General features: G+C 42.0%; 1 protein-coding gene across 19 annotated transcripts in view; it reads left to right on the plus strand.

The window, feature by feature from the left end:
* Nucleotides 1-17,267, plus strand: part of RCBTB1 (RCC1 and BTB domain containing protein 1) — a 60,472-nt gene that overhangs the window by 26,375 nt on the left and 16,830 nt on the right. For 18 of the 19 annotated variants that reach the window (XR_012514370.1, XR_012514371.1, XR_012514372.1 and 15 more), the window contains 5 exons: nt 3,237-3,395; nt 7,224-7,331; nt 7,733-7,875; nt 9,531-9,721; nt 13,975-14,101. Coding sequence is in view for 14 of the 19 variants with exons in the window: in XM_074387690.1 (XP_074243791.1) it covers nt 3,237-3,395; nt 7,224-7,331; nt 7,733-7,875; nt 9,531-9,721; nt 13,975-14,101 (728 nt within the window). In the remaining 5 variants the exon portion in view is untranslated. The remainder of the gene's footprint in view (nt 1-3,236; nt 3,396-7,223; nt 7,332-7,732; nt 7,876-9,530; nt 9,722-13,974; nt 14,102-17,267) is intronic. The other variant, XM_074387689.1, reaches the window with a different exon arrangement.

Below are 17,267 nucleotides of genomic sequence, written 5' to 3' on the forward strand. Positions count from 1 at the left end.
ACCAAACTTCTGAAGACCCAAACCACCTCTTATGTTAAACATTGAAATAAATGTGAAGTATACGTATATTTAAGAAAGATTAACAAAAGCAAGCAAGTGAATTATTTGCCTAATTTCTGGTGACTGACTGAGTGGAGGCGATCATAGTGGTGGTGGGTTAAGTCAAGGAATAAATGTTTGCAAAGCAGAAATTACAAGGAGCACCTCCTACCACCACGCAGTTCAAAAGCAAACAATCGCAAATGTGCAGTTTGCTGAAGGTTTTTGACTGCATTATTTATTGTTATGCCTTTGTATGGTTATTGTCTACTTGGTGAAAAAATTTTTTTTTTTTTCCGAGACAGAGTTTTGCTCATCTTGCCCAGGCTGGAGTGCAATGGCATGATCTTGGCTCACTGCAACCTCCACCTCCCAGTAAAGTGATTCTGCCTCAGCCTTCCGAGTAGCTGGCACTACACCCGGCTAATTTTTGTGTATTTTTAGTAGCGATGGGGTTTCACCATGTTGGCCAGACTGGTCTCGAACTGCTGACCTCAGGTGATCCTCCCACCTTGGCCTCCCAAAATGCTGAGATTATAGGCATAAGTCACCATGACCAACCTACTTTGTGAGGTTTTTTTTTTGTTTGTTTTTTTTTAGATGGAGTCTCGCTTTGTTACCCAGGCTGGAGTGCAATGGTGTGATCTCAGCTCACTGCAACCTCTGCCTCCTGGGTTCAAGCAATTCTCCTGCCTCAGCCTCCTGAGTAGCTGGGATTGCAGGTGCACACCACCATGCCTGGCTAATTTTTTTTGTAATTTTTGGTAGAGATGGGGTTTTACCATGTTAGTCAGGCTGGTCTCCTGACCTAGTGATCCCTGCACCTCGGCCTCCCAAAGTACTGGGATTACAGGTGAACTTTTATTTTTTAACAAGTTGTATTCATTCATTCATTCATTCAATCATTTTCAAACCCATTTGTTCCATTTCATTGTTGCGGGTAGCCACAGCCTCTCTGGCAGCTCAGGACACCAGGTGGGAGGCAGCCCTGGACAGAAAGAACACAGGGCATACTCATGTATGCCCCCATACTCACTCTCACTGGAACCATTGAGATATGTATGCAGCTTAGACACGATCTAGTGTGCACAGCTTTGGGGTGTGGGAGGAAATCAGAGTACCCAGAGAAAACCCACACAGACATAGGACCTGCAAACTCCACAGACAGTGGCCCTGGCCAGGAATTGACATTTTTTCTCATCAGTGTTATAACAAAATGATGTTGAATGAAATGATTTTTCAAGGACCTGCTGTAAACCACATTTTGTTTGTCCAGTCATCTGTTCATGGACACTTGGATTGTTTCCTCTTTAGGCTATGGTGAAAGCCCCCTGGTTTTAATGACCATATTTGTACTTGATGTGATGTGAATTGTAGCCCTGTGCATGTAGCTAAAAACCTTATGGGAATATACTCTCCCTCTAGCATAATGTGTGTTGTGTAATCAAGACTGCACTTTTGATGGCAGTAGAATTCTTTTCTTCAAAAAAATTTTTTTTTTGTAGAGACAGAGTCTGGCTATGTTGCCCAGGCTGGTCTTGAAATCCTGGGCTCAAGTGCTCCTCCTGTCTCAGCCTTCCAAAATGCTGGGATTACGGGTGTGAGCTTCTGCATCCAGCCTAGAGTTCATCCTTAAGGCAGCTGAGTCCCATGTTCTTTGCTGAGACTATAGCTCAGATGTGTGACAATGTTCTGTACTTTTTTTTTTTTTTTTTTTAGTGACCTCATCCTTAAGATCTGTTTTATTTTCCAGTATATGTCATGAGTTTGGAAAAAATAACTTTACCATCCTTCTAGTAGGTACTGTACCACTTGTTCAGCCCCTAAGTTTGTACTTACCTTAAGGTCACTCATCCCATTGATTCTGTCTTCTAATCTTTGATATCATTTTGTTCCTCTCCATTTCCATTGCCTTTGGTCAAGTCTTTGTCATTTCCTGCCTGGACTACTGCCATAGTCCCTTCTATTCCATAACTTTCAAGTTGACCCACCTGCCCAGTCTTGCTTTACTGTCCCCTTTGATTTCTAAAACACAAATGAGATCATATGTTTCTCTCTTTGAAGTTCCTCAGTGATGTTACAGAGATTTTATTAAGTAGCACAAGTTATAGAATGGAACAAACGCAAAAGCTCAGGGAGACCAATATTTCATGACTGGATGTGCTGGAGCCAGGCATAGCACACAGGCCTCATGCCTTAGATCTACTGTGTGCTAGTCCATTTCTTGGTTAGTGGAACTACAGCCTCAGTTTTTAAACAAAAGACAGCAGCACTGCAGGGGAATGTGCTGTATTTGAGAAGTGCCAGAATGATTGCTGAAATTAGATCAAACTTGTTAATTTGTGCAGGCTGGGTTCCTGTTTTATTTTAATCTTAAGCAGATGGTACTTTGAATAATTATGCTAAATATTAATATTTGCATAATTAAACTAGATATTTATGTGCATATACTTTGAGGAGGTGTTGCAGGTTGTCTGTTGCGTACCTATAAGATGAGCCTGTAACACATATTCAGCAGAGGGCTTTTCAGCAGAGGGCTTTGCCTTAGCCAGCATCATACAAGGAAAGAAAGAATTGTGGAAGCCACATTCAGTATATATGTGGACCACCTCCTGCAGGCAGAGTAGTGAGTGCGGGGCTTAGACATTTTCCTAGTGTTTGAGGAAATTATTTCCTTTACTGCCAACACCTCCCTTCCTAATTCATCTCTGTTTATACTCTTGTATAGAATGGTTTCTATGGAAAACAATGAATATTTGTGCCCGAAGAGTTGAGCAAATTTTTTACGTCATTGATACTTACGTGGCATATACCGCATTTCCTATTGATGCCACATTAGTATGTGTGTTATAGAGGGAATGTAGCATGGTAGTTAAGAGCACAGCCAGAGTGCTTGGGGTTAAATTCTCTTTGCACTACTTACCAGCTTTGGAACCTCAAGCAAGTTACTTAACCTCTCTTGTGTTTCAGTTTCCATGTATAAAATGGGGATGTATAAAGTGGCTACAACTTATCCTAGGGTCACTTTGCAGGATTACTAGGTGGGTTAAGTAGGTTATTGTTGTAAAGCATATAGAACCATTTAGCACATCTTAAGTACTCATTAAGTAGGCTGATTTTAATTTTTATGACTATTTGTGTTGGGGTGAAATTTTCTTTCACCCTGACTATTCTTTCCTTTTCCTTTCTCTTAATAGGTATTTGCTTGGGGTTATAACAACTGTGGCCAGGTGGGATCAGGTTCTACAGCAAATCAACCAACTCCTCGAAAAGTTACAAACTGTTTACATTTTAAGAGGGTAGTTGGCATTGCCTGTGGTCAGACTTCATCCATGGCTGTTCTGGACAATGGTGAGGTGAGGTGTTCTCCACTCCCATTTCCCTTCCTACCTCCTTTTTCAATTAAATGTCAATTTCTTCACAAGGTGCAAGTATCAGATTGAAAAAGGAAGAGTGCTTTGTTTGGGTAGCTCTGTTGAAAGTTAACTGATCAGACCATTTATTACTGACTGAGAAGCTGGAGGTTGTTTGCTCCTCAGTATGATTTTTCTAAATTCCAAGATTTACCTGTGAATAAAGGACGTATCTTGTCTAAATTGTATTTTTTGCAAGATCCAAATAGCCTAATGCCTATAGGTATTTCTTTTGATATTTAATATAATAGATTAAAGAATTTAATTCTTTCTCTTCCATTGAAAAAGTCAACTGTGCATTTTAAAATTAGCTGATGAAATCCTTGTAGAACTACCTACCTATATCTTGAATGTTCACAGGAGGAAGCAACTTGGAAAAGCAGATTTTTGGGGGTTCCTGACTGTTATTAGCTACTTTTAAGAACTCTCCCTTTAGTTACCCCTACTGTGATCATTTTTGAGCTGATGGTTATTTCTATGAAATTAAACTCTGGTTGCAACTTGCACTTAAAGGGCCATTTACTACCTATGCATATTTTAGTGCATGAAAATTATACAAAGATATTACCTTGGACACAGGTGTTTTGGCATCATGCATTGGTGTGCTTTTTGGGCAGTGTTCCCCAACCTTTCTGGCATCAGGGACTGGTTTCATGGAAGACAATTTTTCTATGGGTGGTGCTGTTGGGGTCATGCTTTTGGGATGAAACTGTTCTACCTCAGATCATCAGGCTTAGATTGTCATATGGAGTGTACAGCCTAGATGCCTTATTGCACAGTTCACAATGGGGTTCGTGCTCCTATGAGAATCTAATGCTGCCATTAATCTGACAGGAGGCGGAGCTCAGGTAGTAATACTTCCTCAAGTACCACTCACTTTCTGCTGTGCAGCCCAGTTCCTAACAGGGCACAGAGTGGTACTGGTCTGTGGCTCACGACCTGGGGATTGAGGACACCTGTGCTACGTTGCTTTAGAGTTTTTGCATAGACTTTAACTTACATTAACTTATTTTTAAAAAACTCAATCTCAGTATCATGCAAATGACTTCAGAATTCCTTGAGATGGCCTTTGAATATCCTCCATTCCAGTGTTCTTCTCTTATTTTTAAAAATAAATTAGGCCAGGCACTTTGGGAGGCCAAGGTGGGCGGATCACGAGGTCAGGAGTTTGAGACCAGCCTGGCCAACATTGTGAAACCCCATCTCTCTACAGAAAAATAGAAAAGTTAGCCAGGTGCAGTGGGTACCTGTAGTCCCAGCTACTTGGGAGGTTGAGGCAGGAGAATTGCTTGAACCTGGGAGGCAGAGGTTGCACTGAGCTGAGACCATGCCATTGCATTCCAGCCTGGGTGACAGAGTGAGACTCTGTCTCAAAAAAAAAAAAAAAAAAAAAGTTTAATTTTTATTATTATGTGGTTATTTTAACAAAGTAAAGGAAGACAAGTGAACAGATAAAAAGTAAATACCATTTCCCAGTCTTAATAGTTTCATGCATGTCTTTTTTGACTATTCCCTTAAACAATTATATATAGGTGAGTATAATTATCTTTTTTTTTTTTAAATGTGGGATGATACCTACTGTAGCTTTTCTCTGCTTTTCTTCAACCTGCTTCCCACTCCCCTGTTTAGCAGTCTGTGTTTATCCGTGTCTATGATCAGACCATTTATGCAGCTTTCCATCATTATGGCTGCTGATTCTGGCTTCTGCAGATGACCCACATCCAGAGCCCTACTGATGAACATGTCAGTTTTCTTTTTTTTTTTTTTTTTTTTTTTTGAGACAGAGTTTCGCTCTTGTTACCCAGGCTGGAGTGCAATGGCGCGATTTCGGCTCACCGCAACCTCCGCCTCCTGGGTTCAGGCAATTCTCCTGCCTCAGCCTCCCGAGTAGCTGGGACTACAGGCACGCGCCACCATGCCCAGCTAATTTTTTGTATTTTTAGTAGAGACGGGGTTTCACTATGTTGACCGGGATGGTCTCGATCTCTCGACCTCGTGATCCACCCGCCTCGGCCTCCCAAAGTGCTGGGATTACAGGCTTGAGCCACTGCGCCCGGCGAACATGTCAGTTTTCTAATTTTTTCCTGTCATAAACAGTTGCAGTGATTTTCTGTGTGACTCTCTATGTGTGTATCTTTGTACACTTATACAAGTGTTTCTATAGAATAAATTCCCAAAGAATTTCTGGGTCAAGAGGTATGCCATTTAAAATATTGATAGCCATTGCCAAATTTCTCTCCAGAAAGTTCATGTCTGTTACACTTCCGGCACTGGGTGAAAGTGCCTTTAACCATCTCTCTCCAGGCCCTAAATTCCATTTCCCCTTTCCCTTCCATCATGTAACCCTGAAAAGCCTGAAAAGCCATAGTCTACGTCTGCCACCTTGCATTGCTGTGGGTCTTGATGCCACCACAAATCTTGGGTTTGTAATTCGAACAAGGCCTTTCTTTGTCTGTTCCTGATCAATACTTTTTCCTATGGCTATTCGGAACCTTTAGCACTCCTGTCAAACCTATGCCCAACCCTGTTACTTTCAGCAGACAGGTCTCCTCTCACTGCAGATATCCAAGGGACTATCACATTCTGGGAAGTCCTCTGTGTAATCCTCTTTCTGCATCTTTATCTCTTGATCCCGCTGTCACTCCTTAGTTTGTAGCCTCATCAGAGCTCACCTATTTGCTCACGAGAGAAGAAATGACCTCTTAAAGGTTCTCCCTGCCTCTAGCCTTATATGCTCTGTCATCTTTTCATACAGTGGCCAGCATTATCTTTCAAAAGTACAAATTAAATTAATATTTCGGTGAGAAATTTACAGATGCCTTGCAGTTCCTCTGGTATGTTTTTTGTCTCTGTCCCTCTGGGCCCTTGCCTTTCCTTCTAGACTTTTTTTTTTTTTTTTTTTGAGGTGGAGTCTTGCTCTCTTTCTACGTTGAAGTGTGGTGGCATGATCTTGGCTCACTGTAACCTACAACTCCCTGGTTCAAGTGATTCTCCTGCCTCAGGCTCTCGAGTAGCTGGCATAACAGGCACGTGCCACCGTGCTTGGCTCATTTTTGTTTTTAGTAGAGATAGGGTTTCACCATGTTGGGCAGGATGATCTCCATCTCCTGACCTCATAATCCTCCCACCCTTGGTTCCCAGAGTACTGGGATTGTAATCTGTAGGCGTGAGCCACCTCACTTGGCCTTCTTCCATTCTTTATATGACCACTACTGTGGATGTGTCTAGCCCACCTACTTATCTTCTAAACTAGCTTCTAATGTAGTGAGTGCCTTCTGCCTGGAATCTTTGCTGTCCTTCATTCTTCGATCTCCACTGTCTGAAAAGTCTTCCTTAATCTTTCTTCCTAGAGCTGAAGTCTTCCTCCTTGCCATTCTGCAGTGCCTTGATTATATGTCTTGCTACCTGTCTGCAAAAAATTTGCATGTATCTATTTCCCCTGTTAAACTGTGACCAAAAACTTATTTCTAGTACCTTTCAGGGTGTTCTGACATACAGTAGGTGCTTAATAATTGTTAGTGAGGCTCAACTTCCTCATGTGTAAAACAGGAAAGAGTGGCTTGCCTCAGACTAAGTCATGGAGTAGAAACCGATGCCCAATTCTGTCATCTCCATCTCCAAAATAGCTCCTGTTTGGAGATCAGTGGCAGGAGCATAGAGTAGAATATAGGTGTTGGAAATATCTGATGTGTTTAGATGGACTGGTTTTTTTCTCTTTTTTCTTACCAGCAGTTTAAAAAAACTCATTCTCTCCCTCCTCTCCTCTCTAAGGTATATGGCTGGGGTTACAATGGCAACGGTCAGCTGGGCTTGGGAAACAATGGCAACCAGCTGACCCCTGTGAGAGTGGCAGCTTTGCACAGTGTGTGTGTGAACCAGGTAGGTGCGGTGCCCTCTCAGCTACCACTTCTTGTCTATCTTCCCTGCCCTAACTTGGAGAAATATTGGAGGTTTACTCTTCAGTCAGTCTTTTGTGGCAATATTTCTCTGTGCCTTTATCTTCCACATGTAATATCATATCTTCCCTAAATTCCCATGAGGAGAAGCAAGACTGTGGTGTTGACAAAACAGTCTCGACAAGTTTAAAAAAAAAAAAAATGGAAAACTTCAGTAGCCTAAGGTTTAGGTTTCTCTGATGCTTTTTTAATGTTCCAGCAAATGTCAGTCTACCCCTGATGATGAATTGGCATTCTACAGAAGCTGGCTATAGCCTTTAAGTAGATGTTCTCCCTGCCCTTCCTGTTTTCCTGCTAATGGTAACCATTTAAATTTACTTGCAGATTGTCTGCGGCTACGCACATACTCTAGCACTAACAGATGAGGGCTTGCTCTATGCCTGGGGAGCTAACACATATGGGCAGCTGGGAACTGGCAATAAAAATAACCTGCTAAACCCAGCACACATCATGGTGGAGAAAGAAAGGTAACTTGGCTGTGCTGTGTCTTGGGACTGTATGTGAGATGTGGCCTTGGGACTGTGTGTCAGAGCTGTGGTGTTTGGCTTTGTAATTCTTCTGTTTATTAACATTCTCATTTTGGACAAAAGAGGTTCCCTTTCCTTCCCCCTTCGCCCTTCCTCCAGTCCCTTTCCACCTTCCCTCTTTCCCTTCCCTACATCCCCCTTCCCTTCCCTTTTTTGAGATAGGGTCTCACTCTGTCACTGAGTGCAGCGGCACGATCTCAGTTCACTGCAACCTCTGCCTCTTGGGTTCAAGTGATTCTCCTGCCTCAGCCTCCCAAGTAGCTGGGGTTACAGGTGTACCACCATCCCTGGCTAATTTTTTGTATTTTTAGTAGAGATGGCATTTCACCATGTCGACCAGGCTGGTCTTGAACTCCTGGCTTTAGGTGATCCACCCACCTTGGCTTCCCAAAGTGCTGGGATTATAGGCATGAGCCATTGTGCCTGGCCTATACATAAGCGTTTCGAGTAGCAGCCAGAATGAACAGGAGGTCGATATGATTCTTACGTAGCTCTCTGAAATAACCACTACTGTGATTGATAGGCATGAATGCATCTTGGTATAATTACTGCAGCCTTGCTGCTGGCCTTTTACTATGGAAGATAGATAGGGTCTATGGCCATGTTGATGTTTATGGTGTAGGATAAACTTTTCCTTTGACCCAAGTAAAACAACTTTTAAATAAATCTACTCTTGAAAGGACATTATCTGTTTAAATATTGATTTGATATAGCATGTATTACTGGAATAGATGCTTGATGTTGTTCAGCCAGATTGTATGGTCTTACCTACTATGTCCTGGCGTGCTGACTTCTGATTATGGGATGTTACCCAAGAAGCATGCTACTGAGAAATATAGTAGGTTTGGCTTGTTGTCCTTTTGGAATGGAGCGTTCAGAGTCCGTGACCCCTCAGCCAATGCTTATCAGTCCAGTGAGTGTTCTGAGCTCTGGTAGGAGAGGACAGAGAAAGTTATATTTATAAAGAAATGCGCCAGGCATGGTGACTCACACCTGTAATCCCCAGCACTTTGGGAGGCAAAGGCAGGAGGATCATTTGAGCCCAGGAGTTGGAGACCAGCCCTGCCAATGTGGCGAGACCCCATCTCCATAAAAAATACAAAAATGAGCTAGGTGTGGTGGTGCAGCTGTGGTCCAGTAAGCTGAGGTGGGAGGATTGCTTGAGCCTGGGAGGTCAAGGCTACAGTGAGTTATGGTCATGCCACTGCGTTCAAGCCTGGGTGACGGAGGGAGATCCTGTCTCAAAGAAAAAAAAAGAAACGGTGTTTAAACCAACACGTTTGTAAGGACATTTTGTCAGTGTCCACTTTCTTCATTTGCTTGGGTCTCTAGTCTGTTTTCCAAGTTTTCCTTGGCAGTTTGTGGTCTGTCCTAACTCAAAGTGAGCTGAGGATGAGAAATGGGCAGTTGGGAAAGAACAGTGCTCTTGCCCTGATCTTTTGCTTTTGTTGCTGTGGCTTGGCAGCTAGTGTCCCTGGATCTTGGACTGTTGCTTTCTGAAGTGTTCCAAGCATGAATGTTTTAGTTGCCTTGTGTGGTGTGCTGTGGGCTTCTGTCATCATGAAGTGACATGCATTTTTCTTAAAACTTTTCAGGGTGGTAGAGATTGCAGCCTGTCACTCTGCCCACACGTCTGCGGCCAAGACGCAGGGTGGGCACGTGTACATGTGGGGCCAGTGCCGAGGCCAGTCTGTGATCCTGCCACACCTCACCCACCTGTCCTGCACCGATGATGTGTTTGCCTGCTTTGCCACTCCCGCCGTCTCCTGGCGCCTCCTGTCTGTGGGTAAGAAAGTGCAGGGCCACCTCCACCCAGGAAGAATGGTACTACCAACTGACGAGTTTTCCTGTGTATTTCCTGGTTTTGGGCTTTCTTAAAATGCTTTATTCTCTATTAGCTTTTGTACTTTCCCTCAAATTAGATACATAATCACATTCATATATTATGAAATATTCCCATGAACTTTAAATTTTCTCTTATAAGTGTTTTCAGTTGATATCAAATTCATATAACATGCAGTTAACCATTGTAAAGGGTACAGTTCAGTTGCATTTAGAACATTCATAGTGTTGTGCATCCACCTTTTCTTTTTTTTTCTTTTTTTTTTTTTTTTTTTTGAGACGGAGTCTTGCTCTCTCACCCAGGCCGGAGTGCAATGGCGCAATCTTGGCTCACTGCAACTTCTGCCTCCTGAGTTCAAGCGATTTTCCTGCCTCAACCTCCCAAATAGCTGAGACTACAGGCGTCCGCCACCATGCCCAGCTAATTTTTGTATTTTTAGTAGAGACAGTGTTTCACCATGTTGGCCAGGCTGGTCTTAAACTCCTGACCTCAGGTGATCCACCCGCCTTGGCCTCCCAAAGTGCTGAAATTACAGGCTTGAGCCACCACACCTGGCCTGCATCCACCTTTTATGTCAAATTCTAAAATGTTTTTATCACCCCAAAAGAAAGCCTTTATATGTTAATCAGTCACACTCCATTCTTTCCCCTTCCAGCCTTTAGCAACCACCAGTTTGCTTTTTGTTTCTATGGATTTACTGACTCTGGATACTTCATATAAGTAGAAGCATACAGTCTGGCTTCTTTTACTTAATGATTTTGAGGCCTATTGATGATGCAATATGTCTCTGTATTTCACTCCCTCTTATGACTGAATAATATTCCGTCATGTGTATATACCGTATTTTGTTTGTCACTTACCTGTTGATGGACATGTGGGTTATTTCCACCTTTGACTCTTGTGAGTAGTGCTGTTATGAACGCTCATGCATAAGTATGTGGGTAACCTGTTCTTAAGCACTTTTATTATACTAGATTTCTTACATAGCCTGACATAATACTAATCAAAAATGAACTTTCAAAAAAGTAAAGAACTGGCTGACTATGGTGGCTCACACTGGTATTCTCAGCACTTTGAGAGGCCAAGACGGGTGGATTGTTTGAGCCCAGAAGTTTTAGACCAGCCTGGGAAATTTGGTGAAACCCTATCTACAAAAAATAACTGGGCATGGTGGTGCATGCCTGTAGTCTCAGCTACTCAGGAGGCTGAGGTGGGGAATTGCTTGAGCCTAGGAGGTCAAGGCTGCAGTGAGCTGTGATCACACCACTGCACTCCAGCATGGGCAGCAGAGCGAGACTCTGTCTCTTTTTAAGGTGACGCATTAACCTCATCTTCTTTCTTTCTTTGTCTTTCAACCGATTTCAAATTCTTTTATTTCAGAAGGGCATCAAAACAGAGGTATTATAAAGGGTAGTGGAATTTGGGGTGATCTTTTTTTATGTAGTCTGTACTTTTTCTGAATGTTGCCTTCTTTAAGAGTCCATTATTGGCCGAAAAAGCTAGGATGTCTTAAAGCTGAGTAGCCATTTACAAGATGACTTTAATCTTTATCTTTTACTTCTTGTTTATTTTTGCCTTTTTGCTAGCATATTTCTTCTGAGTTGTTCTTTTATTTACAAGCAGAGGGAATAAGTGGGTCATGATGCTCTGTGCTTGAAAATTCATGTAGTTCTTGGCAGTTAAGGTGTTTGAGTTGCTCAGCAATTGATATCGAAGGTTAGTCTTCTAATATATGTCATGCTTAGGTGTGTGAGGTAGGTGGCGTTGTCCCATCATTTGGTGACCAGTCATGGGTGTGGGGGCAAGGGCATGCTTAGGAAGTTAAGCTTGCCTTAAAATGAAACCAGTTGAACACTTCCTTTCACTTCATTTTGATAAGTTCTTTAGTACTTTTTTTTTTTTTTTTTTTTGCAGTGAGTATTACGATTGCAAAGTATTGGTTCACTGAATGGTACTGTTTGTCCAGAATCGCACATGTGTAGCATACCCAGCTGAATGCTACTTCTGTACACGTCTTCAGATTTATATATACTACTTAACCTGGACTTTATAAAAGGCTTTCCCTGTTCTTATGTCTTAAAATGGCACAGGCATTCTTTGAAGAACAAATGTCCTGACATTTTAAATGTTAAGTTTGGAAAAAATATGGTCATTGAATGTATCATCCAGACTGTCAGGGGTCCCCAGACCCCAGGCCACATGCCTGTACTGTTCTGTGGCTCGTTAGGAACTGGGCTGCACAGCAGGAGGTGAGTGGCAGTGAGTGAAGCTTCATCTGTGTTAATACAGCTGCTCCCCATCACTCACATTACCTGCTGAACTCCACCTACAATCAGATCAGCAGCGGCATTAGATTCTCATAGAAGCGTGAGCCCTGTTGGGAACTGCACATGTGACGGATCCAGGTTGCAAGTTCCCTATGAGAATTTAATGCCTGATGATCTGTCACTGACTCCCATTACCCCCAGATGGGGCCGCCCAGTTGCAGGAAAACAAGCTCAGGGCTCCCACTGATTCTACATGATGGTGAGTTTCATAATTATTTCATTACATATTACAGTGTAACAATAAAAATTAAGTGTGCAATAAACATAATGTACTTGAATCATGCCAAACCCATCCCCGTCTCTGCCCCTGTGCATGGAAAAATTGTCTTCCACAAAACTGGCCCCTGGTACCACAAAGGCTGGGGACTGCTGTCCTAGATAACTTCTTTCTCTTCCACCCACTAAAAATCAAGAGTTTTTCCCTCTCACTTTGTGATCTCAGCTGAGTGTTAGAAAGAAAGTCAGATGGTGAATTCACCCCTCTGAGGAGGATTTCTTCTCTGAAAGGACGTACTATACTTGTTGCCAGGAGCAAAGAGGAGAAGGGGTCATTTCAGCCTAAGACTGCAGAAGTTGAGACACTGATGAGTGGTAGATTTTTGGATGGGTGGCGGTAGCACTCTAGAGCCCTGGACTTTTGGCCCATCTTGGTCATTTCTTTTCTTTTACTCACCAGTGATCCAGGTTACAAGGTCGGAGAAAGCCTGAACTGTGAGAGGTTTTCCATCTTTTCTACGTAGCCGGGAGAGCTCTGCATTGCATGGGGTGGAGGGAGGGCTGTAAGTTCAGGTCGCAGGGCTTAGGCAAAAGATATTTCCTTGGGAGACTGTGATGATAAAGCTTGTGGATAAACTCATTTGTTAAGTTTCAGCCTAGGTTTTAGCTGTTGTCCCTCCTCTAGGAGTTGCTCTTGTTAAAACAGGCTACCAAGGGACACAGGTTCTTCCCAGGCTTGGAAGCTGAGCTCTTTGATTAAGACACTAATTTTTAACTCAGCTGTGGGCAGTTGAAACCTGCTTCATGTATCCATAGCAGTTTGACTCGATGCCTGGTGAGGATCTCTGGAATTTAAAAACATTTCCCCATTAGCCTTTTTCTACTTCTTTTCTTCTTTCATACATATAAAGCACAAGAAAGTGTTGCAGGAATGTGTACAGTGTCTTTGCTTTTTCTTATAGTAACACATTTCTACATACATAAAACCATAACAGCAGTTCTTATCAGGTAAGATGGTCATGTGTTCTTATAAAATTGTTCCCTTCATGTAGGCGTTGTTTCTAAGTGAATTTGCTCTGTTTAGATACAGAGTAAGGATTATGCATATAGTGATTTTTAGGGTTAGCAGAGATACTTAGATTCCAGATACTTAGGAAAGAGTTTCTCCGCTTGAGAACATGATGGCTTAGCATTACCTTTTAAGTGTTAAGTTTGTTTCTTGCATCTCCTTGAGTTGGATGTGCTGACCCCTTAAAACTACCTCAGAGCAGAAAAAAGATATTCTTAGTGTTTCTTAGGGCAAGGAAAACTGATAAATTTTTAGTCTTAGAAAAGAACCACTCATTTTGAGAGGGGGTTATTATATTATGAACTACCTATAATTTTTCCTTTAAAAAATATACATTTCTAATGTTTAACCATATAAGATGGTATTTGGTCATTCTAAATACCATTTTTTGGTGATTTTCTTTTGTAGTTTATAGATGCAGGATACTTATCTTAATACTGTAGAATTGATTTGTCAAATTAGGTATGAACTGTTGAAAAAAAACAAGTGGAATTATCCACTACAGTTATGATCTTTTTGAAGTCTTTCGGATCTTCAATCTGTTCCTTGAACTTTCCATATTAATATGTGTTTGCTGCCTTCAGAACATGAAGACTTTTTAACAGTTGCAGAGTCACTGAAGAAAGAATTTGATAGTCCAGAAAATGCTGATCTGAAGTTTCGAATTGATGGAAAATATATTCACGTCCATAAAGCTGTTTTGAAAATCAGGTATTTTTGCATGAGCTCAGAGACTTCAATAACTGTACTTTCTTTTTGCCACTTCTATTTCTTTGTTATTCCACAAAATGGGTGCTGATAAAAAATAGCCTTTGCCGGGCGCGGTGGCTCAAGCCTGTAATCCCAGCACTTTGGGAGGCCGAGGCAGGTGGATCACGAGGTCAAGAGATCGAGACCATCCTGGTCAACATGGTGAAACCCCGTCTCTACTAAAAATACAAAAAATTAGCTGGGCATGGTGGTGCGTGCCTGTAATCCCAGCTACTCAGGAGGCTGAGGCAGGAGAATTGCCTGAACCCAGGAGGCGGAGGTTGTGGTGAGCCAAGATCGAGCCATTGCATTCCAGCCTGGGTAACAAGAGCGAAACTCCGTCTCAAAAAAAAAAAAAAAAAAAAATTGCCTTTGTTGTAGAGAGAAATGTCACTACTTAATATTTTTGCAGATAGTATCAGTCCATTTCATGTCAAAGAGTTTTGTGTGTACACTCATGGAGCGTTTTAGAAAAAGTGTCCTGTAGGAGTTTAAGTATTTCTCTCTCTCTCTCTTTCTTTATATATATATATGTAATTATTATTATTATTTTTGAGATGGAGTTTTGCTCTTGTTGCTCAGGCTGGAGTACCATGGCGTGATCTTGGCTCACTGCAACCTCCATGTCCTGGATTCAAGCAATTCTCCTGCCTCAGCCTCCTGAGTTGCTGGGATTACAGATGCACACCACCACAGAGCCAGCTAATTTTGTATTTTTAGTAGAGACGGGGTTTCTCCATGTTGATCAGGTTGGTCTCGAACACCTGACCTCAGGTGATTCCTCGCGGCCTCCCAAAGTGCTGGGATTACAGGCGTGAGCCACCGCACATACCTATATTGTTTTTTAAACTAAGGATCTTGTGAATACTCATTTCCATCAGAAAATTTGTTTATGCTGTTAAAGAAAATACAAAAGGTTGTTATTGAAAAGTGTATATGACCTGTTTTACTCCTAATTAAAGATTCAAGCAGAAAGTTCTCATAGGAATACTGGGCTTCTGTTTCTAAGGGACATGTAATTACCAATTAAAGTTCTAGGCTGGGCTGGGTGTAGTGGCTCATGCCTGTAATCCGAGGATTTTGGGAGGCCAAGGCGGGAGTATCACTTGATCCCAGGAGTCTGAGACCAGCCTAGGCAATATAGCAAGACACTGTTTCTACAAATAATAAAAAAAATTAGCCAGGTGTAGTGGTGCATTCTTGTAGTTCCAGCTACTCCAGAGGCTGAGGCGGAAGGATTGCTAGAGCCCAGTAGATCAAGGCTGTGGTGAGCTGTGATCATCCTGGGTGACAGAGCAAGATCTTATCTCAAAAAAGAAAAAGTTTTTTAGAGATAGTAAATGGCAGGAGCTCCTTGTATAAATGAGGGAACTATGCATTTATTAGTAACTGTTTGGACTATTGCTCACAAAGATTGCCATTGCAGAAAAAGGGGCACATGAGACCATTAACAAGTCTTTTTGGAAATTTAGTTAAAAACCCATTGGCAAAGAAATACATTTGAAAGGAACCGAAAAGTCCTACGTCATTCCTTACCTGAGGGAGTAAGTATCTGAACCACAGTATTACTTGGAAAAATGAACTGGCACTGTTTCCGTCTTTGCACCTTTGTCAGCCAGTCTATTCCTTTCATGTACAATTTTCTGACCATGAAATCCATGATTCTTTGCTTAGACAACTATTTCGTTTTTGCTTCTCAGGTAGAGTAATTTCTTTTGTAAGTGAAGCCATTCTTTTAGTATTCTGAATGGATTTTTCTTTTCTTTTTTAGATGGAGTCTCACTCTGTCGCCCAGGCTGGAGTGCAGTGGTGTTAGCTCACTGCAGCCTCCACCTCCTGGGTTCAAGCAATCCTCCAGCATCAGCCTCCCAAGTAGCTGGGATTACAGTCATGCACTACGACACCCGGCTAATTTTTGTATTTTTAGTAGAGACAAAATTTCACTGTGTTGGCCAGGGTGGTCTCGAACTCCTGACCTCAGGTGATTGAGACTCACCTGCCTCAGCCTCCCAAAGGACTGGGATTACAGGCATGAGCCCCTGTGCCTCGACTCTGAGTGGATTTTGAAAATACTTTCTCTCTTTTTTACCCTATCTCACTGTAAAAGAATTTTAAAAGATGATTTTTAGATATAACTATATTGTACTTAAGAAAATTCAATATTCAGAAATCAGATTCTTATGCAGGTGGCTTTTTCATGTAAATACAGTGTAGGAGGTGCTCAGGTTTTCTTGAAATATCTGACTACCCTAGTGGATGTGAGTGTTCTATAAATAAGTTTGTAGCAGGCCTGTAAAGAGAGGAAAGGGAACAGGCAATGCACAAAAACAAAAGAGGAGTGATAGCTGTTTTGACGACGAGGCAGAAAGGAAGAAAAATTGTTATGTTGAATGAGACAATAATCAGCTTGATGTAATCCAGTTAACATATAAAACAGTTTTAAGAATATACTAGTTACATAAAACAAAAAAAAACAAATGAATCATTTTGATGTTAATATGTAGTCAAAAGTCTTGAGCTCTCGTTTCTAAGTTTCTTTCACTTCATTGTTTAAAATGCATTGCTGTATGTTATTTTAAAATACAAAGGAGCGAAAAAACCTTGGGAGCCATTAAATGGAAGCAGTAGTAGTAGTAGAAGTGCTAAGTGCTTCTAGGCTCTGTGTATACCTGTTAGTATTTAATAGGATACATAAAAAACGAAAGCGAGTGTATGTAAAAGGCATATGCAAAAAAACATGCATGTAAGGCCGGGCGCGGTGGCTCACGCCTGTAATCCCAGCACTTTGGGAGGCCGAGGTGGGTGGATCACGAGGTCAAGAGATCGAGACCATCCTGGTCAACATGGTGAAACCCCGTCTCTACTAAAAATACAAAAAATTAGCTGGGCATGGTGGCACGTGCCTGGAATCCCAGCTACTCAGGAGGCTGAGGCAGGAGAATCGCCTGAACCCAGGAGGCGGAGGTTGCGGTGAGCTGAGATCGTGCCATTGCACTCCAGCCTGGGTAACAAGAGCGAAACTCCGTCTCAAAAAAAAACAAAAAACCAAAAAAAACCATGCATGTGGAATGTTTTTTGGGTGCTGACTATAGGTTTGTAATCCTGGTGTGTGCAGGCCCCGATATAG

This window comes from Saimiri boliviensis, chromosome 16 (genome assembly GCF_048565385.1).
Source record: "Saimiri boliviensis isolate mSaiBol1 chromosome 16, mSaiBol1.pri, whole genome shotgun sequence".
Classification (NCBI taxonomy): Eukaryota; Metazoa; Chordata; class Mammalia; order Primates; family Cebidae; genus Saimiri; species Saimiri boliviensis.